This window comes from Setaria viridis, chromosome 9 (assembly GCF_005286985.2).
Source record: "Setaria viridis chromosome 9, Setaria_viridis_v4.0, whole genome shotgun sequence".
Taxonomy (NCBI): Eukaryota; Viridiplantae; Streptophyta; class Magnoliopsida; order Poales; family Poaceae; genus Setaria; species Setaria viridis.
This window is the reverse complement of record NC_048271.2, coordinates 5,242,667-5,263,317: the sequence shown is the minus strand read 5'-3', so window position 1 is coordinate 5,263,317 and position 20,651 is coordinate 5,242,667. Positions and strand designations below refer to the sequence as shown.

The 20,651-nt window shown below is 44.4% G+C and overlaps 4 protein-coding genes, 1 long non-coding RNA gene and 2 other non-coding genes across 8 annotated transcripts; all 7 read left to right on the top strand.

Annotated features, from left to right (window-relative positions):
- Positions 1-2,436: 2,436 nt before the first annotated feature.
- On the top strand, positions 2,437-8,070 carry LOC140221265 (ABC transporter B family member 25). The gene is made up of 17 exons (XM_072290624.1): positions 2,437-2,604; positions 2,712-2,759; positions 2,906-2,941; positions 3,032-3,106; positions 3,469-3,593; positions 3,849-3,948; positions 4,040-4,211; positions 4,434-4,552; positions 4,739-4,849; positions 4,927-5,071; positions 5,248-5,380; positions 5,475-5,550; positions 6,366-6,431; positions 6,531-6,638; positions 7,143-7,250; positions 7,327-7,524; positions 7,637-8,070. Exons 1-17 carry the CDS (start codon positions 2,539-2,541, stop codon positions 7,895-7,897), a joined length of 1,947 nt encoding a protein of 648 aa, XP_072146725.1. The 5' UTR covers positions 2,437-2,538; the 3' UTR covers positions 7,898-8,070.
- A 1,315-nt stretch (positions 8,071-9,385) lies between these two features.
- Positions 9,386-12,748, top strand: LOC117837419 (uncharacterized). 2 transcript variants are annotated; one of them, XM_034717037.2, is made up of 7 exons: positions 9,386-9,802; positions 10,456-11,505; positions 11,609-11,690; positions 11,775-11,841; positions 11,925-12,110; positions 12,201-12,261; positions 12,344-12,748. In XM_034717037.2, exons 1-7 carry the CDS (start codon positions 9,535-9,537, stop codon positions 12,517-12,519), a joined length of 1,890 nt encoding a protein of 629 aa, XP_034572928.1. In that variant the 5' UTR covers positions 9,386-9,534; the 3' UTR covers positions 12,520-12,748. The 2 variants fall into 2 exon arrangements, with proteins under 2 accessions (XP_034572928.1, XP_034572927.1); XM_034717036.2 differs by having other exon boundaries at positions 9,387-9,802; positions 10,435-11,505.
- Positions 12,749-12,866: 118 nt separating this feature from the next.
- On the top strand, positions 12,867-14,920 carry LOC117837420 (uncharacterized). Its single transcript, XM_034717038.2, has 4 exons — positions 12,867-13,546; positions 13,651-13,754; positions 13,870-14,035; positions 14,140-14,920. The coding sequence occupies exons 1-4, from the start codon at positions 13,370-13,372 to the stop codon at positions 14,272-14,274; spliced, it is 582 nt and encodes a 193-aa protein (XP_034572929.1). The 5' UTR covers positions 12,867-13,369; the 3' UTR covers positions 14,275-14,920.
- A 1,983-nt stretch (positions 14,921-16,903) lies between these two features.
- LOC117840032 (large ribosomal subunit protein uL13w) lies at positions 16,904-18,741 on the top strand. The gene is made up of 4 exons (XM_034720487.2): positions 16,904-17,246; positions 17,352-17,468; positions 17,571-17,658; positions 18,424-18,741. The coding sequence occupies exons 1-4, from the start codon at positions 16,975-16,977 to the stop codon at positions 18,565-18,567; spliced, it is 621 nt and encodes a 206-aa protein (XP_034576378.1). The 5' UTR covers positions 16,904-16,974; the 3' UTR covers positions 18,568-18,741.
- On the top strand, positions 17,918-17,994 carry LOC117841244 (small nucleolar RNA R12). Its single transcript, XR_004637264.1, has one exon. It is a non-coding gene; the product is annotated as a small nucleolar RNA R12 (small nucleolar RNA).
- LOC117841216 (small nucleolar RNA SNORD24) lies at positions 18,160-18,242 on the top strand. The gene has a single exon (XR_004637237.1). It is a non-coding gene; the product is annotated as a small nucleolar RNA SNORD24 (small nucleolar RNA).
- Positions 18,742-19,236: 495 nt separating the features above from the next.
- Positions 19,237-20,096, top strand: LOC117840033 (uncharacterized). Its single transcript, XR_004636933.2, has 2 exons — positions 19,237-19,408; positions 19,875-20,096. It is a non-coding gene; the product is annotated as an uncharacterized lncRNA (long non-coding RNA).
- Positions 20,097-20,651: the final 555 nt, after the last annotated feature.

Genomic DNA, 20,651 nt, shown 5'->3' with positions numbered 1-20,651 from the left:
GGGATCTGATGCCGCATCCCACTAAGCCCTTGTTCACTTGGGGAATTTGGGAGGTGCCAAATTACTGTAGCAACACTGTAGCGTTTCGTTTGTATTTGTGAATTATTGTCCAAATATTGACTAATTAGGCTCAAAAGATTCGTCTCGCAAAGTACAACAAAACTGTGCAATTAGTTTTTGATTTCGTCTACATTTAGTACTCCATACATGTACCGCAAGTTTGATGTGATGGGGAATCTTCTTTTTGCATAGTGCAAAAGTTGGGAGTTTGGTGGGAAGTGAACAAGGGCTAAACCACGGTGGCAGTGGCGACTAAGGGGGTGTTTGGATACCAGGGTTAAACTTTAACCCTGTCATATCGGATGTTCGGATGCTAATTAGGAGGATTAAATATGAGCTAATTACAAAATTAATAGCAGAATTTCTAGGCTAAATCAGGAGACGAATCTATTAAGCCTAATTAATCCATCATTAGCGAATGGTTACTGAAGCACCACATTATCAAATCATGGACTAATTAGGCTTAATAGATTCGTCTTGCGATTTAGCATAGAGGTTGTGCAATTAGTTTTGTAATTAACCTATGTTTAATACTTCTACATAGTATCCAAACATTCAATGTGACAGGGACTAAAGTTTAGCCCCTGTCTTCCAAACACCCCCTAACACTAAGCACACGCAATACCGAATGCAGATGCCAATTGCCAATCATCAAAATTAGGGTGGAGAGGACGGGCCAAGCGATGAATATATAGTGCTACTACCTAATTAGGTATCCTTCAAGATAGAAATTGTGCATGTGATTGTGAGTGTGTTGCATGTCATAGTATCCACCATATATCCAGGATTCCAGGTTTTTAGAGCATCTACAACATATCCCCTTTACTCTTTTTAGCCGTAAAGGGGATTTAGGAGGAGAAAAACGTGTCCTAGCAGATCTTCTTTCCCCTTTATTTTTTTCTCAATCCCCTTTATCCCCCTCCATCTCCCCTTTACATAGATGAATTCATCCATCTCTCTTTCTCCCTTCTCCTCTCCAACCAGAAGATCTCCGAGCTGCAAGAAAGCCTAGCCGCCTGATTCACCCGCGCCTTGCCCCGCTGTGCGCGAGCACCACCAGCCACTCCTTATGCGCTCCCCACCGACCACCCACGCCATGGCCACCGACGCCGGCCGCCCTCGGTCCTCCACGGCATGGCTGCCGACGTCGGCTGCCCTCACCCTCCGTGCCATGGCCATCGGGCGCCGAGCACCCTCGCCCTCCATGTGCGCCGCTGGGCGCCCCTGCCATGTGCGCCACCAGCTGCCCTCACCCTCCATGAGCGCTGCCGTCACCAGCCAATCCACCCCACCGGCCATCCTCGAGCCTATCCACCCCACCGCCGGTCTTCAATGCGAGGTTGGGCGTCGCCACCTTGCCATGGGACGCGCACGCGAGCGCGCCCGGCGCCGCCGCCCCCTGCTATGGGTGGAGAGGCAAGCGAGAGGAGGGAGAGGGAAGAAGAGAACAGGGAAGAAGGAAGAAGGTTGATTTGGTCACTGACAGGTGGGCTCCACATGTCAGTGGAAAGAAATAGGGAAAGGGGCAGTGGATCTGCTATAGCATCTATCTTCAAAATCTAAAAATTATAAAAGGGAATTCACCTATAAGAGGATAAAGGTGAAAGGGGGAGATCAATCAGCTGGAGACGCTCTTAAAAAGAAATTGCCTAGCGTCATGAAGATGAGAGTGTTATATTAATATTAGCTATTAGGATAAAAAGCACAAGTGCATCATGGAGATTAGCAGGGTAATCGTAGTGTAAGTGTAACGTGCGCCTATCTGTACTCCGCTAAAAAAATGCATCAAAGGGCAATCTTGACGCCAATGATCAAGCCGCGGATCCCCGATTAATCAAGCAGTCAAATTCAATCCTTAAACCTGAATTCCCCACTGGACACGCACTTTGGATCTTGTTTAGTTGCCAAAGTTTGGAGGCGTCAAATTACCGTTACAGCACTGTAGCACACTGTAGCGTTTCGTTTGTATTTGTGAATTATTGTCCAAACATTGACTAATTAGGCTCAAAAGATTCGTCTCGCAAAGTACAACAAAACTGTGCAATTAGTTTTTAATTTCATCTATATTTAGCACTCCATACATGTACCGCAAGTTTGATATGATGGGAAATCTTCTTTTTGCATAGTGTCAAAATTAAGAGTTGGGGGTGAACAAAATAAGGGCTTGGACTCTTGGAGGGGGTGACACGCCGGATCGCGCACGTAGTCCTAGACTGCTGCTATCGGGTCGGGGACTTTAGCGCCTGTCTCGTTCGTTGGCCTTGGCCGTACGCGCCATGTGATCAGCAGCCACCAGGTACCAGCCAACCGCCCCGCGGCGCGGCGCGGCACGGTAAGGCGCTACGCATCAACAAAAGCAGGTCCTCTCGTCCGACTCGTCTCGTCTCCCTCCCGCGGCTCGCCTCACTCCCCCAACCCCATTCGTTGGCTGCCTCGCCTCGCCTCCCTTCCGCGCGCGGACCGAGGGGAGCTGCGGCGATGGGGAAGAACATGCGCATCAAGACGGCGCCCAAGCCCAACCGCATCCCCCTCCTCGGCAACGGGGTCGGCGCACCGCAACCTCTCCTCTCTTCTCTCTTCTCTCCGTGCCTCGCGGCCGCGGCTTCTCCTATTCGAATTTGGTTTCTGATTGCGTGCGTTGGTGCGTGCAGGAGACGTCGAGGGCGCTCTCCGACCTGGAGGAAGGCAGCAACGTCCAGGTTCGGCGCCCAAACCCACTCTGCATCCTCTCCTTTATTCACCCGCATGCACAATTCAGTCCAGATATACTACCGCCGGCTAGCTAATTAATCCTCCCCTTTCTCTCGCTGCTCCTTTTTTCATCGTCGATTTGGAATCGTCTCAGCCAGCGAACGTCGGGTTCTGCCGGGTCATCAAGTTGGTGAGTGAGCGCTGCTGTCTTCGACTTTTTAACTGTCTCTTGTCTTGTGGTGATGTTAGTTATGCTGAACGTGTGAGCACGGGTTTGCAGGCCAGGCATGACGCCGGGAAGCTGGTGCTCGCCACCATCGCACTGCTCGTCGCCTCCCTCAGCAACATTCTCGTTGTAGGTACCTGCCACATGTTTAAAAAATATTGGTGCTGATAGTTTTTTCATTATATTTTTGAAACAAGGATATCTGCTGAATTTCATTGTTAAGCTGCTCCTGTCTTCATGAAGGCTGAGCACTGCGTGCAGAGCTCTGGTTATTTTGTTAGCAACTAGCATGTATGTTGGTTTAAATTAAGCTAGTACCACAATCTTGACTGAATTGACATATGTTGATCCTGTAGATATCTAGTATGAATCAGTGTTCAGTGATGAGTAGAATATAATGGCGTTCAGTGCAAGTACTATCTTAAAGAACGTGGTCGTCAAATGTTTCTTTCCATGTTGTAATGGATGGATTGTCTTGTGGTGTCCTGCAGCCGAAATACGGTGGCAAAATAATTGACATTGTGTCAAGAGATGTTCGGCGCCCAGAAGATAAGGCTCAAGCGCTGGAGGATGTTAAGGGCACAATTTTGTACATTGTGTTGATCGTTGTAGTCGGGTATCTTCTTTCTTCAAAACTTGACTTTAAAAATCATCAGAATTGTTCTGTACTGCAACTTTACGAGCTTCTATCTGTTCACATTATGTTTAGTGGATCGAGTTATGCTGCAATCTTACTTTGTACTAATTAAACTGTATTTGCTAAATACACTCTCATTTAGAAAAAAGAGAGTTATGCTTATGTGTAGTATACCGACTTAACTTTTTGTTGGATGCCTTGAATTGTTAAAAACCATCTCTTGCCTTGTTTCAGTTCAGTTTGCACGGCACTTCGGGCATGGTTATTTAATTCTGCTAGTGAGAGAGTAGTCGCTCGACTTAGGAAGGACTTGTTCAGTCATCTCATAAACCAGGCAAGGAAGTTTGTTCTGTCCAAAATTTAGCACTTACTGTCCTGCCCACAGCAACGTTCATACTCTTAATACTTATCTTATGCCACCACAGGAAATAGCATTTTTTGATGTGACTAGGACAGGAGAGCTCTTAAGCAGGCTTTCTGAAGATACACAGATAATCAAGAATGCTGCTACAACCAACTTATCAGAGGCACTGCGCAATATCACTACTACAGCTATTGGTCTTGGTTTTATGTTTTCAACTTCGTGGAAGTTAACATGTAAGTAATATGCTTGTACTCTATATATAGAAATCATTGGCTTTTTGTTGTTGGGAGGCCTATTGTGTACAGAAGCTTTATATGCTTAGCTGAACTTCAGAAAGGACATTGACTGGGCGTGTGATACCATCAAATCATCAGCATTTCTTTGTGCATTTTCTTTAGTTTTGTTAAACCCACTGTATTTGATCAAGGAAATCTCATTGATTACTATCTGCTCAGTGCTGGCACTTGTAATTGTCCCGGTTATATCAGTTGCTGTGCGTAGTTTTGGACGATTTCTTCGTGAGCTTTCACATCAAACACAAGCTGCTGCAGCTGTAGCTTCATCCATAGCAGAGGTTCGTATACCAGAGCATCTTGTAGCTTGTGATTTGTTAATGGGCATGTGAGATTTTCTCGAACCCTTTGTTTGGGTATTGTCACAAAAAAAGCAAATTGGTGTTTTCACTTCTAATTGCAAGCATATAGCAGAATTGTTGTTTCTTTGTATTTATGCCTTGATAAGTCTATCTACTACCATTCAGGAATCCTTTGGTGCCATTCGCACAGTAAGATCCTTTGCTCAGGAATCTCACGAGATTTCACGATATGGCGAAAAAGTAGAGGAGACGCTTAAACTTGGTCTCAAGCAAGCTGTGAGTGCCCTACCGTTCATGTAATCTAGCACCGTATTCCACAATTTAATGGTCTGATTTGATGCATTTTTTTATAGAAAGTCGTTGGCTTGTTTTCTGGAGGGCTTAATGCAGCATCAACCCTGTCAGTGGTTATTGTTGTTATTTATGGTGCCAACTTAACCATCAATGGTTACATGACAACTGGTTCTCTCACATCGTTCATCTTATACAGCCTTACAGGTACTTTTCGCGTTAACAGTATTTATACTGAACCAAGCATCATGCTTGATTTTATCTATGTAAATTTAAAAACCATGATAATCATCATGTACACAGGGTGGCACATTTAGTTTTACATGTATCATCTATGGTTTATTGATATTTTCAAACAATTCAAATTACTTGTGTGTATACAGTTGGTTCGTCAGTATCTGCCCTGTCAGGACTGTACACGACTGTAATGAAAGCCTCTGGTGCAAGCCGTAGAGTTTTTCAACTTCTGGACCGTGTTTCCTCAATGCCAAACTCTGGGGATCAATGTCCAACAAAGTTAGTTTCCTTGTCTATCAGTTTTCTAGAGTGGTTCTACTTATTCAATAGCAGTTTGCATTACCTTTAATTATTGACAATTCCATTTTTTTAGTGAGCAAGATGGGGAAGTTGAGCTTGATGATGTCTGGTTTGCATATCCTTCTCGCCCTAATCATATGATTCTTAAGGTACTTTCCAGAATACTGTGCAACTGACATGGCATTTTCTTTTCTTCTGTATAAATAGTGTACATATGTAAAGGAAACTGGGAGCCAAACTTGCATCAGTTATCATCCATATTCTTGTGGGCTTTTCCATGAATACCAGATTAGTGGAGTCTCTTTTCAAAAAAGGAATAATAATCCTTTTCAGTGTGTTTTCTCTCATTTTGTTCCGTTATAATTAGTTCCTCTGTGATCCAAGGTGAGCAGGTGATTGCTCTTTTGTGAGCACAGTTGGTGCTGCCGTGCTGACCAGTGCCAAGCCTGTTTCGGACTCTTATATTAGTCTATCTACTTTAATTAGGGATGCAGGCTCTGGCCCTTCTTATTCCAAAAAGAAAAAAAATGCAGTGACATACATGACTTAACATTACAACGTTGACGAGTTGGAACTTAGTTTTTGTTTTGAAAAAGCCACTGCTCTTTGATTGATTCATATGGGATTTTTTAGAATGACATGTGTGGGGATTTCATCATTGGTTTAAGCGTAAATTATTAATTAAAGGAGATCCAATGTGAAGCTAGCAGTGATGAGGGCATGGGCCCCCTTGTCAGACACATCAATGTTATTCGCCAGCTTGAACCATCTTTGTTGTGCTAGTGGCCAGTTTGTGACATAATTAGATTCTACAACCTGTAAAATAAGGCCTACATGTTTCATAACAGGGTACATTATAAAGTCATTTACGAGCTTTATCAATATCATGAAACACACTTTTCGTCTAGTACTTGCATGGTGAGCATTATAGTTAAGCTTATGCCTGCTGTTAACAATATTGCAGGGGATAACATTGAAGTTAGCACCGGGTTCAAAGGTCGCACTTGTCGGGCCAAGTGGTGGTGGTAAAGTAAGATTTTTTTTTCCATGTGCTAATTACATGACACGCTTTGTCTTAAAGTAAAGTGTTCTCAAACTGCAGCCTCAATTACAACATTAACTTTTGCAGACCACGATAGCAAATTTGATCGAACGGTTTTATGACCCTCTAAAGGGAAGGATCTTGCTTAACAGAGTGCCATTGGTAGAAATTTCACACCAATATCTTCATAACAAGGTATGTCAATGTCATGCAACTATTTGTCATGTGGGAATGATTATTTGAAGTCATACAGTGGAAAAGATTATATTATCTAAGCTAGGATAATGTTGCAACGTTCACATTACTGGTGACTGATAGTAGAATATTGTCCTGACCTGTCTATATGCTAGTTAGATCCTTTCATTTGTACCAAAATTCTAATTAGCTGTTCTACCTAACAGCCTGGACTCTGGTGAATCCAGTAGTTCTGGCTAATTTAAATGATAATTTGAAATAGCGCTGGTATGAAGTTTGGTGAACTGGAGAATGTGAAACTAGACTTTGGTTCATCACTCGAACCAGCATTATCAGCAGCTTTTCAAAATTCAACTTGTAATGGGCACTTAAAAGCAAACAATCTACCCATCTAAACCTATTTTGACAGCCAAAATTCCATACTTATTGTTTCTTCTTTTAAAAAATTCAATATTCCATTCATGTTCTTTTAGACTGATTTCATATTTTTACTGACTGATTTAGGTAAGCATAGTCAGTCAGGAGCCTACACTCTTTAACTGCACCATCGAAGAGAACATTGCTTATGGATTAGAGGGAAAAACTAACTTTGCTGACGTCGAGAGCGCAGCTGTAAGTATCTGCATTCAGAAACACTAGTGCATGACTGCAGGATTGTACATCCTTATCAACCATCTTTCTGATGCAGAAAATGGCGAATGCACACAACTTCATCTGCAGCTTCCCTGACCAATACAAGACCGTCGTTGGCGAGCGAGGGATCAGATTATCTGGCGGGCAGAAGCAGAGGATTGCCATCGCGAGAGCTTTGCTTATGAACCCACGAGTGCTTCTCCTAGATGAAGCCACCAGTGCCCTGGATGCTGAGAGCGAATATCTTGTCCAGGCAAGCACGAATCCTCATCTCCTGAACTGCTGATGCGAGCCCGAAACAAACAGCACCCTTACTGCAATGCCTCTGGTATCGAATATGAAAGTTTTTTCCCTACTTGTCACAGGATGCAATGGACTCGTTGATGAAAGGAAGAACCGTTCTTGTGATAGCTCACCGGCTCTCCACCGTCAAGAGCGCCGACACCGTGGCCGTCATCTCCGACGGCCAAATTGTGGAGAGCGGCACGCACGACGAGCTCCTCGCCCGTGACGGCATCTACACCGCCTTGGTGAAGAGGCAGCTGCAAGGGCCCAAGTTTGAGGCCACCAGCAGCATCAGCGAGGCGTCCGAAATAGAAGCCGAAGCCAGCAGCAATGGGCAATAGCCCTTTGCACTGTTAGGTGTCCTGCCCCCTTCACCCTTCAGTGTTAGTCGGGCACAACTTGACGAATCCCACTGAATTATATGTAACCCTGATCCTGACGTATGCCACTGCGAATCACACGAAAACGTTTTAGATGTCACACGATGCTACAGAATGTTGCAGGAGTTTGCGCTTATGCTGTGTTAATATCTTACTGCTGCACTGTAGTGAGTTTTTTTTTTTTTTGCTCCGTTCTCGAATAGATGAGGGACGTGTGTCAAGTCAAACTTTATAAAATTTAGCCACCAACTCACAAATGTATTAGGATTTGTATGACATGAAAAAGGTACGTACTTTCAACTACATCTTCTATAAATTTCAACAAAAAATGCTTAGAGAAAGTGCTGGTAAAAGTCATCAATTTGAGATTGTAGGATGTCCAAACGGTCGAATAAAAATGATGAGGTAGTAGTTCCCAATCAAACCCAAATGATACTATGATGGAGCAAAAGATCATTAGTGGCAAATATGCAAGGTGACGAAGCGTTATGAGGTTTTCATTGTAAAATCTCGGCTTGCACCACCTGTATTAGGCATTGTTTTCTTGCTAATTCTTACCTTCTTGGAGGTACAATATCCAGTGCGTCACAGTTTATCACAAAAAAATTGGCATAATCAAGTTCAAACTAATCTGCAAGTCTTTCTATTAGTAAGAAAGATAACCCATTTTCATAGGTATTGCAAGTTAAACAGGGGCATACTATTTGAGAACATATTGATGTCCTCGTGGATTTATATTCGTGTTCAAAGGATTTATGATCATAGAAGTACTTCACAAGAGATAGAGATGCTTCTAATCTACTAAGTACATAAGTACATGTACATTTGCTTTCCTTCTTTTATTCTCGTCGCTAATACAATGACATTGCCCCCAACCTCGATAGAGATCGAGTTACTTGTCATGTTGTTCTCTCATCCTTTTCTATCATTTATGTTGCTATTGGAATTTTGGATTTTTCCTGTTCATGAAAATCATTTGTCGGTTTCGTTAACAACATGTTGACTAATTGTAGTACGTTATAATTGAATTTTTTTTCTTGTTTATGTAATCCATTTGTCAGTTTTTTTTACAACATATCACTCCTACAGTACGTTACGATGGGATCTTCCTTATTCGTGGAAATAATTTATCGGTTAACAACATATCAACTATCTACACTTGTATCTCCTACCTGGCTACCTTCTTGTTAGCAAGCACAAAACTCTCGAAAAACATCAATATGACAGGTTCCTCCTCTCAAACTACAACTAAATTAGAGAAACTTGAACTCCAAGATAGAAACAATGGTTCTCACGATCCGAAATAGGGATACACATCTCGAGAGAGAAAAGGAATAAGGCCCACGGTTAACCGTGTCTCGTGTTGTGACAGACAGTGGGACACGCCAAGAACCCAACCGAAAACCTCTGCCCGGCGCCCCGGCTTCGCGCAGCTCGTACACTACGCACGGCTGGTGGAGCACGAGAGGCTCTTTAACGCGTCATGCCTCTCCGGCTCTCCCTTGCAGTTGCGCCCAGACAGAAGCCGGGCACGCCGCCCCTCTCCCCCCGCTCGCAATCCTTTCCTTTTCTGGGCCTGCTCCGGGAGCCAGATCCGGATGGACCAGCCCCCGGCGAGGCGCCGGGACCGCCGACGGAGGCGGCGGCGGCGTGGGGGTGGGGGGAACGCGGCGGACGTGGTGGCCGTGGAGGGGGGAAGCGCAGCGGTCACAACGACAGCCCCGGTGACTGCGCCCGGCGCCGCCACGCCGGCTAGGCGCAGGAACCGGCGGCGGCCTCGCAGGCGGCGTGATCGGAGTAGTGCTGGCGCGGCCGCGGCGGACGAGGCGGCGGCGGAGGAGGAGAAGGCGGAAGCCCCCGTTTCAGGTAGTACATCGCCACTGCCTTTGCTTCGCGTGACGTGCCGCGCCGCGCCATGGATAGGTTTCATGGTTCCTTGACTGCTGCTGGGCTAGCTTCACGCCTCGTTTGTCATGTCATCAAGGCAATCGTTGATGCGGGCTGTAGTAATTCCGTTGCGACTTGATGATGGAATCCGGGGAAATACGTTTTCAGGGTGCCTCTCCTCGCCAGAAAGTAAAATCTGCACTTAATGCGAGTATTTACTTGTGTACCCATTTTTTGTGTTTGTGCCCTTGTGCATGCATTTTCCAACGCCGCGACGCTTTCATGTGTACCAGTCTGCCATATCATTCGATTGTGTGGACTGTGGTATTGCCACCTGGTAGATTTTATGCTCCCAAATGTTCGGAAATTGTTTCTTCACGCTTATTATACGATCACTTCGATTCATTTTAGATATCTGGTCAGCATTTGTGAAAGGGTGCAACTTTCATGTTTCAGCCATTTTTATCAGAAAAATATAGGCAAGGGTACCATTTTGTTGCATTTTATACCTCTTGAGTTTGATTTTGGTATGAGAAGTTAAAGTTAGCTTACACTAAATAAATGCACTGATAGTTAAGGAGACCTGCATGACACGGCTAATTGTCTGGCAGATGCCGTTTCCACTCAAGCAGGTTCTGCAACGCAAGCAAGTTGCCATGTGGAAACAGTGGCAGCACATTTGGGCGATAGTGTGCTGCAGACTACAACCGAGTCGATAATGAACTCAAATAAAACAAGAAAGAGAGATTTTCAGGCTGGAAATAAGGTGCTAAAAGTTTCTGCTGCGGATGGTGCTGCCTGCTCTTGTCTTGCCCGCCATGAACATTCTGTTGGACAAATTGAAGCCTCAAGGAGCAAGTTATATAAGAGATCTGATGTAAGATTCCCAATTGATAATTGCACTGCACAAGGATCTGATTATTACAATAAGGACTCAAACTTTCCAGAGCTGAAGAGTACCGACTTGTCAGGGAACCTGGACGAAGTATACCAGAAAAGAATATGTACTGGCTGTAGCTCTTTGCAGAAGTCAGAAGAATATAAGGAAAATGAAAATGGAGCTTCTATCAACTCCAGCAGTTTAGAGAAAAAGAAGAGGAGAAAAAGAGGCGGAAAAAGGCACAATCGTCGCAAAAGATCTACTTCACAGGATTCTCTATTGCCAACCGCTGCTGATAATTCTGGTTTGATGGCAGTCGTTTCTGAGAACACTACTTCATGTCTTGAACCCAAGGAACAAAGGGAGAATCAAAATCAGAACAAAGTAGCCATGACTAACTTAGTTCCACTGGATAATGCAGAGAGATCAGAAGCGTATGGTGTAAATTTGAACCGTGCCACTGAAAAGAGGTGTGAACTGGGAACTAGTAATTTGGACAGCACCTTTGAAAAGAGGAGTGAACTGGGAAAGAGTAGTTTGGACTACACAAATATGGAGAGAAATGGTCTGCAAGAGCAAGATGTACTATGTTCATCAAACGATCACAATGCTAACTATCTGAGCACTTCCCATTTTGCTGAGGCATATATGGAAAAGCTCAATCTTTTCTTTTCACCAGGACGGTCCTTAGGGTTTCCGAAGAAAAAGCTTCTCATCTTAGATCTTAATGGTTTACTTGCGGATATCAATGATGACTACCACAATGCTCACATGGCTGATGCCAAGGTTCGAGGAAAATTAGGTTCAGTTTCTAGTCTTGTCGCCTATAATTATTATTTTACGACAATGGTGATCTAGAATGTGACAGAAGATGTTGATATATGATGATATACCTTTTTTATCAGTTTTCCGAAGGCCTTACTGTGATGATTTTCTCAACTTCTGCGCCCTGAATTTCGAGCTAGGTGTATGGTCTTCAAGAAAAAAGTATGACCTCTTCTCATCTTTCTCCATTTTGGCTTTCCTATTTTGTTCCACTTGGTACTTATTTTGGCACTAAAATTTCTCCAGAGAAAATGTCGCTTCGGTTGTTAATATCGTTATGAGAGATTTCAAACCACGCCTGCTATTTTGTTGGGTAGGTCTAATTAACACATGTTTGTTCTCTTCTGAATTTTTCTTTGCTTGCTCCTAGCATGTTTATGGCCTTAATATGCGCAGGACATGTCTAAATGCACATTTACTGGACATAAAACACTGGAGAACATGCACAAACCATTAGTTCTGAAGGAACTGAGGAAATTGTGGAATAAGGAAGAACCTGATCTTCCATGGGAAGAGGGAGACTATTCAGCTTCAAATACATTACTTGTGGATGATTCTCCTTACAAAGCTCTGCGCAATCCTGTACTTCTCCAGCCTCTTCTATACACCAATTTTCAGTACATTACTTACACTGCAAATCTCACACGCTCTTTTTCTGTCTATCTTGTGCAGCCACATACTGCAATTTTCCCTCGCTCCTACAGTTATCTGAACTGGAATGACAATTCACTGGGTATGTGCTCATCACTATTGCAGCTCTACCTCTATCTTATGACAACTTATTCATGCTTTAAATTTCAATTCCCAATAAGCAGGTCCTGGTGGAGACCTTCGCATGTATCTGCAGAATCTAGCTGCTGCAGATGATGTTGAGTGTTTTGTTCGTAATAATCCATTTGGTCAACCCTTCATCACCGAATGTGATCCCCATTGGAATTTCTATGCTCAGATTGCCGATAAAGGGCACTCTCCCTTGACATGTTGTGCTTGAACTCCCCTATTCCTGGGAGTCCAGTAGTGATACATGGTCAGGGATCAAGTTCTTAAACTTGTATGTTGTGGTCTTCTTTGAGGAGTGCCAGTTTGCTTGTATCCCTGTATTGAGGATTACAGAGTTTTTTGTTGTACCAGTTTAACTGTAGCCTGTAGGCTCTATGAAATGTACCAAATGAATGAATGGTGTGGCAGAGTTTATTGTCTCGAACTGCTTGCAATGTTTATTCACTTGTCTTCCATTTTTCTTTTGTGTCTGTTACCGTTCCCAATAGCTAAACTATCAATGATGCAGAATTAGTTGCTTGCTCATCCATTCTGCCAGAATTTTCGTTGTGGCCACTGGATAAAAGGAAAAAAAAAAGATAATGAAAACCGGGCGTGCAAATATCTCAGCTTTTATCCACCTGACAGTAAAAATGAGCTGAGCAAAGCACAGCTTATACAGCTAGCTAAAGCGCTAAACCACGATGTTTTTTGCATGCTCCAGTTGATTTGTCCTTGGTTAAATCCTTTGCACGTTTTGTTCGTTTTACCACCAGTAACTTTGCGCACGTTTAGCTTCTCACCCTTTCTTCAGGCACGTTTTGCGACACGGCTCTGAACTTGCAAATGCAAAACGAGCTCATTTTAGACTGAGCTGACAGCAGAAACGCTAAAATTGGATCCCTCAAGGCTTACTGGCACGTCCCTATAAAATCTTTAACCCCCCATTGCAGACTTCAGATCAATCCACAAGCAACCAAGCTTGTTCCTGTTCGGCCATTCCTCTCCATCGAGCAAAAGACCAACAGGAAAGCTGATTAGCTGAACAGTGTTTACTTTGCATACAAGACCAGCGATCAGCCATGGGATTCTTCCACGGGAAGACCTCCAAGCAGACGTCCAGGCTTAAGAAGCTTCTCGAGCTCGCCTTGTCGCGCCTCGCCGTTGCCCGCCGCCCCCGCCTCGCTCGCAGGTCAATCTGCCGCGGCGATGTCGGCCAGCTCCTCTCCCTCGGCCACCTCCACCGAGCTCTCCTTCGCGTACGAACCTTTAACCTCTACATACACATCAGCTGTGAGGACGTCATACTCTGCCGATGCGAGAGCACTGACGGCTGCAATGCATCTTTAATTTCCCCGTGCAGGCAGAGCAGGTCATAGAGGAAGACAACATGCTGCAGGCGTTCGAGATCATTGAGCTCCACTGCAAGCGACTCATTGAGCATGCCAAGCAGTTAGACAAGCCACAGTACGTGCAGAACACTGAACATCTTAGCTTCAAGTATTTGACCTGATGATCTCTTGTCCAATTTGTTTCTCGCATGTTTTTCGGTTGCGTGACTATTGTGCTTATTGGTGTGCAGGGAGTGCAGCGAGGAAACAATGGAGGCGGCTGCCGGGATCACGTTTGCAGCCAGGTGGTGCGGCGATCTGCCGGAGCTCCTGCTCGCGCGCGCCATCCTAGAAGACAAGTTCGGCGGCGACTTCGCTGCGGCGGCGAAGGAGGGAGCCGGCATTGTCGATCCCATGGTAAGTAGCATGATCTTGTGCAGATACGGCACACATCTCATTGATTTGGAACTAGAAAGGGGGATTCCTGACGTTTACGGGGTTGGTTCGTGCTACCGTTGCAGCTGGTGTGGAAGTTGTCCGGCGACAAGACAGACATGGAGCTGAAGAAGAAGGTGACCAAGGAGATCGCCGCTGAAAACAGTATCCTCGTGGACTTCTCCGAGCTCAAGGAACAGGAAGGAATCGAGCAGGACTGAGTGGCTGACATTGGCGGCAGTCCACACTGTTAGGAGTTCGACAATGTGACAAGAAGGCATGGATGAAAGTTGAGTCCGGAATCCGGGGAGCAGAGAGGAGAATGCATTTGACACTTCCAATTCTGACGAATCAAACTATGGGCAGCTGAAAAACCGAAGGTGACAGCTTCGGGGCGCATAGAAGGAAGATGAATTTTCCAATGCAACAAATTATGCAAAAAATGGATGGATTGTGCATGGAGTGATCGAGGATTTAACAACTCTTTGTATGTAGAGATATGGGTAGCATTTGGATTGTGAACTTGGGAGTAATTGCTTCAAAAGGAGTTTGTGACCATTGGATGCAAATACAAGGAGTTACTTTAGTTATTTTAATTTCCGTAGTGGCACACGACATGGGTAATTTCCGTTGTGACCATTGGGAAAAAAAAGGAACAAAGCTAGAGCCATAAAAATCTTAAGAAATCGTACCAAGTGTCAGTAAAAATGAGCTAAGCTACACTTTTTTTTGCTAAATTACCACATTTTTAAACTAAATTTCCATTTTTTCTCGTGTTTCATTAATTTAGCGCTCATACAGCGTCTTCACGTTTTCCCTGCTTTCCCACCAGTAACTCTGAGCACGTTTTGCTTGTTACCGTGGCATGTGTTGCACACCTTCTTGTTCTTGAAAATGGAAAATGAGTCCGTTCAAACCATACTGACAGCAGAAGCACTAAGATTAGACTTCTCAAGGATGTAAAATCTCTGTCCCTCCAATGAAGACTTCAGAACCACAAGCAAGTCAGTTTCTTCAATCCTCATTCTTGATCATTCATCAAAAGACAGTCAAATGTGGCGTACTCGAAGCTCGAAGTCCGGCCGCAAATCAACATCCCGGTGGACTTCTCGGAGCTCGAGGGCGCGGCGAAGCAGGATGGCTGAAGGGCACCGGCGGCGATGCACTAATTTTCCCTCACTTTCACGATACAATCTTCACTTTCCAAATCATCAGCCAAATAGATCACAGACTAATTTGATTAAACAATGAACAATAGCAGCGGAACTAATCAGAACAACATTAGATAGAACCAACTAGAACTAGGGTAATTAGATTAACTGTTGGCGACTCTTCACCTGTGGACAAAAGCAGCCACGACCAAAGAGGAGGAACTCACAGAATTCAAACGTACCCAGATTATACACAATTTGATCGCGTTTCTTCACAATCCAAAATTGGATCGACTTCAGATAGCAGATGGGATCGCCATCTTCTCTGGAGCAGTGCCCGACAACAAAGAAAAAACTCCCCCAAAATAAAACCAAGTCTGAGGCCACAAGACCGGCTCCTGGCCAATTAAAAGTGCACGCAAGCACCAGCTAGGACTCAGTTGGCCCTGGCATAAACCGAACTCAAATCTGACTCAAAACAAAAAAGATCAAACTGACCCGGAATCCCAGACTCAAGTAAAACACCTGACGAAACAAACCTGGATTCCAGCAAAACAAGCTAGCAACTCACATTTAGAAATAATATAAAATAATCCGGCCACATTGCTAGTGACCTTGTTAACTAATCGATCTTCAACAACATGGATCCAATTTGAACAATTGGCTTTGATTTCTTCTCTCGATGCTTCTTGCAAATATTAGATCCAATAAATACCATATTGCATGGCACGGCTATAGCTTGAACTTTATTCTTCGACTTCTCCCCATGTTCATTACCAAAAGATAAGGAATCAAATTTAATTGAGAAAGTATTCGTAACCTGGTTAGGATTTTGAGCAAGGATAATATCCGAATGGATGGTCACATCAATGACGGTGGCGATGCAGCACGCTGTTGAGAATGAGAGCTCCACAACGAAACGGTAGATGTGGCTGGAAGGCATTAGGCATCGCCCAGTCCATCAGAGTCGGACCCAAGAAGGCGACAGCTTTCAGTTTCAGCTGCTCAAAATGCCACAGATTCTGCTAGGAACGAATGAACCGAGCACGGAGCGATCAGGCCAGCAGCCCGGCAATGGCGAGCCCTGTTCTAAGGTGAACTGGCCAGATCTGCATGTGATGCAGCTCTTGCTACCCACATTTCTCTGTTGACTGCCGATGCATGGAGAACGCAGGCTTCAGCGCTTCATCGTAGTGATACTCCACCCATTTCAAATTGTAGGTTGGTTTGACTTTTCTAGGTTTATAAATATTTGTATGCATCTAAATATAAGTATATATTTAAATGCACATAAACATCTATACACCTAGAAAAGTCAAAACGACCTATTTGACACTGAGGGAGTATATATATAACTTTTAAACGTACAACGGTTCTTGTCAATAAACCGTATTTATACGTACAAAGATGTGTTTTGGGATTGTATTCTGCAAAGTTAGCATAATTCACTTATTTTACGAACTCAGTTTTTTATTCATTTTCGAACAGAAGTTTTTTTAATACTGGGAAATGAACTTGAGCACAATTCTAGCGGAGAATTAAAAGAAAGGTTAAAAAAAGGACACCACGCGACACGGACAGCCAGCCCTTTAGAAGCGTGTGCATTGGGCCTCCGAAACAAAACAGAGGCCACGGCCCGGCCCAATACTGAACCCTAATTGTCGACCTCTATAAATAAGAAACCCTACGCCGCGCCTGCACTCCATCCGCCTCCACCAGCCACTACAAACCCTAGCGCGCCGCCGCCGCCGCCTCACAGGTAAGGCCGCGATGGTGTCCGGCTCCGGCGTCTGCGCCAAGCGCATCGTGGTGGACGCGCGCCACCACATGCTCGGCCGCCTGTCCTCGATCATCGCCAAGGAGCTCCTCAACGGCCAGAAGGTCGTGGTGGTCCGCTGCGAGGAGATCTGCTTGTCCGGCGGCCTCGTCCGCCAGAAGATGAAGTACCTCCGCTTCCTCCGCAAGAGGATGAACACCAAGCCGTCTCACGGGCCCATCCACTTCCGCTCCCCCGCCAAGATTCTCTGGCGCACCATCCGCGGGTACGTGAGCAGCTTCCTGGATCCGTCGCCGGTTCGCCGGCGCTGCTTTGATGTGCCCATTTTTCAATTTGTAGGTGAGATTTTCTGCTTGTTGTGGTTTTGCAGGATGATTCCGCACAAGACCAAGAGGGGAGAGGCTGCGCTGGCGAGGCTCAAGACGTACGAGGGTGTCCCGCCGCCGTACGACAGGACCAAGCGCATGGTCATCCCTGACGCGCTCAAGTACGTGTTTTTCATTCGCTATCGAGAGATCACGTCTTGATTCCTGAGTGATTTTTGCATTGTGATCTGTGTCTGATGGTATTTCCCCGTTGTGGTTTGTAGGGTTCTGAGGCTGCAGCCTGGGCACAAGTACTGCCTTCTCGGGGAGCTCTCCAAGGAGGTCGGATGGAACTACCACGACACCATCAGGGTAAGCTTCTGCCTATGTGCTTGTTCTTATGTGGTGATGTTTGGACATGGATACATGACATGCATGTTGCTAGTTTGAGCTTGGTAGCATCTTGATTTTAAAGGAATTTCGCTCTAGATTTGAAATGTCTGCACTTGTTTGACTAATGTGAGTTTGTTAATTTGCGTGTTTGTAGATGTAGTTTTGTTTGTGACGACCATCTTGAGAATTATAAAATTTTGCTATTGAATTCTTAGAATAGAGTATTGAAATTGCATGATTCTGGATGATGAAGAAAATCAATCGGATTCCCATTGATTATTCAATATGATTTCAACAACCAGCTACTTCTGACAATCATGCTGTTTCAGGTTTTGTTTGTTCTTCATCTGTCTTAGATTGTGCATTTGTTATGATAGTCTTGATTGCAAATCTTGCTTGAGTATATGAACAGAATATTTACTTCCATCATCTCTTTGTAGTTTACCCCTGAAAATGTATTTACCTGGTTATGTTGTGATGAGCCGGTGATGCGATCAAAATATTTGCTACTCTTGATGGGTGCTCCCATTTGATGATCCTAAACCACCAAGATCTCTGAGGCCATTACTTGATTTATTCTGTGCATCCATTGTATTTATACGAGTTTGTTAACAGAAATACTTTGCATGGTTGTTTTAATTGATCTTGTTTCAGGTTTTGCTTTTGTAGTTCTTGTGATGTTCTTTTAATTGTTACTGCTGCTTGTTGATGATCTCATTCTCCTGTGTGTTTAACTTCAATCAGGAGCTTGAGGAGAAGAGGAAGGAGAAGGCCAAGGTTGCCTATGAGAGGAGGAAGCAACTGGCTAAGCTCCGTGTCAAGGCTGAGAAGACTGCTGAGGAGAAGCTGGGATCTCAGCTGGAGATTCTTGCCCCGATCAAGTACTGAGAAGCTGTGCTTTCGTGTTATCAGTTTTGTGGAACATCTGGCCCCTTATTTTAAGTAGTTTGGTAAAACTGTGACAGTATAATCTTTGAGTGGTAAACCGAGTTATCCATCAGCTTCTGCGAATGTTATTTGAAACATTTCTAGTCGGTGAATGAACCCGTTTCGTTTGTCAAATGTTGTGGTTGTGCGCAGCTGGTTGTCTTGTTCGTTCATCGTCATGCATGATTGATATTGTGTACCGTTCTCTGTTCGTCACGGCTCAGCTTGAGAATTTGGAGCTGTGGTACATGACGGATATGCCGCACCCGTTTTGGGTAGCTTCTAGTTAGAAGCTCGTTCTGCAAGCCGAATCGAAGTGATTAATCTGTCCCTCCGGTGCCGACCTAGCACTCCGCCCCTCTCCTCACGCGACCCTGCACACCCTGTTGCGCCCCCCCCCCCCCGGGCTCGCCGTCCTCATAGCGCCGGCCACGCTGCGCAGGTCGTCTCCGCCCCTTCTCGCTGGGCGGCACCCGAGGCCTCCAGAACCGGCGCATCCTCCTCTTCCACCAAGTTGATTGTCCGCATTCTCTACTGGTGGGAGAGTGATTAGCGAGTATAGAAGTCTGACAAGCAAGAATCTAGAAGCATTAATATGCCTCCAGGATTGGTTGAGAGCAGAAGGTACACATTTCTGTTAATTGTACTTAATGATATGCTTGTTCAAGTAATTGTGTCATGCTAAAGGATGTTCATCGCTTCCTCTTATTTCAGGTTATACCAGCTTCAAGATGGCAGAAGATATTGACGATAACGAGGATCGGTACTATGAAGGCACTGCATGAAGTAAACTCTTTTCATGGTGAGCTATGACTACTCGTGTTGAACACCATGCTATTTGTCTGCGCTATTTTCCAGCAGCAACTGCAACAAACCATTCATAAAACTGAGAAAATCAGTACAATGTTTTGCTAGCTGTTGATCTTGTTCAGAGTAGTACTGTTGGCCTAGTACTGAAATCACTATTTTTGTTCAGAATAAGGTATCATAAGTTTTATTTGAACTTTAAGAGGCATGGTTCTGAATTTATATTTTATATTCATATTATGCAATCAGAACTACGGAGCTCCTGTCATTTGTTTTTTCTGCTCAGACAGTAGGAATATCATTTGATGTTGTTTCTCTGTTCTAATTACTTGTCACTTTCTGTTTTGCATTGCTTCGTCTTTATGTCTCAAGACCATAGTGATTGAATGTGTTAGTTTAGCACTGAGCAGCAGGTATACTTTGAAGCTAATGGGTGAATATTTTGGTTTTGAATTTTTCAGAATCGAAGAAAGATGGTGCTTGGTCGAGCAAGGTTCTTTAGTACAAGTTATTCTGAAAGAATTGAGATATTGAGTTGACCTAGTGAACGTACTGAAAATAGCTATTAGTTCAAGTTCATCTATGTAATATATCCAGAATTGTTTGATTGATCTGACTATCCAGAATTGTAATGTTAAATTTTCAACATGGTTCTATACGATCATAATGTATTTTTCTTTTAAGTGGAAAAGTAAAGCCACAGTAGCGGCAAGCAAGCCAGCGCCGCATGCTATATATCATCTGCTAAAGAGCAAGTAAGCTAGCTACAAATGCTTTGCGGGCCTGGCGGGTTTTTACGTATCTCCCACCGAGTCCACCGGATAATAGCGAGCAGTACCATTGCGGCAGCGGACAGCCACTAACCCGCATAATTAATTTGCGGCAGGTTTATCCCTAAATGGAGGTATGTACGAATTATTTTTACAGTAGCATGACCTTAGTAGAGAGTTTGAACCTGGGTGCCTGAAGAAACAACTATATGGATCGAAAGACCTGGTGCCTAGGAACAACTATATGGATCAAAAGAGAGACATTAGAGACTTTTTCTCATTTAATTTCGAACAGCATAGAAATAAAAGGCCGGAAACACAAAGGGTACCCAAGAGCACCAATTTTAGCGGCAACTAACCAAGAGCACAGGAGAGGAACGTAGTTCAGGATTCTTCAGATACCCGTTCTAAGGGCTAGTCAGGCTCCCCAGAGCCAACCAATCCATTTTTGGTTGCCTGGTTGGGCAC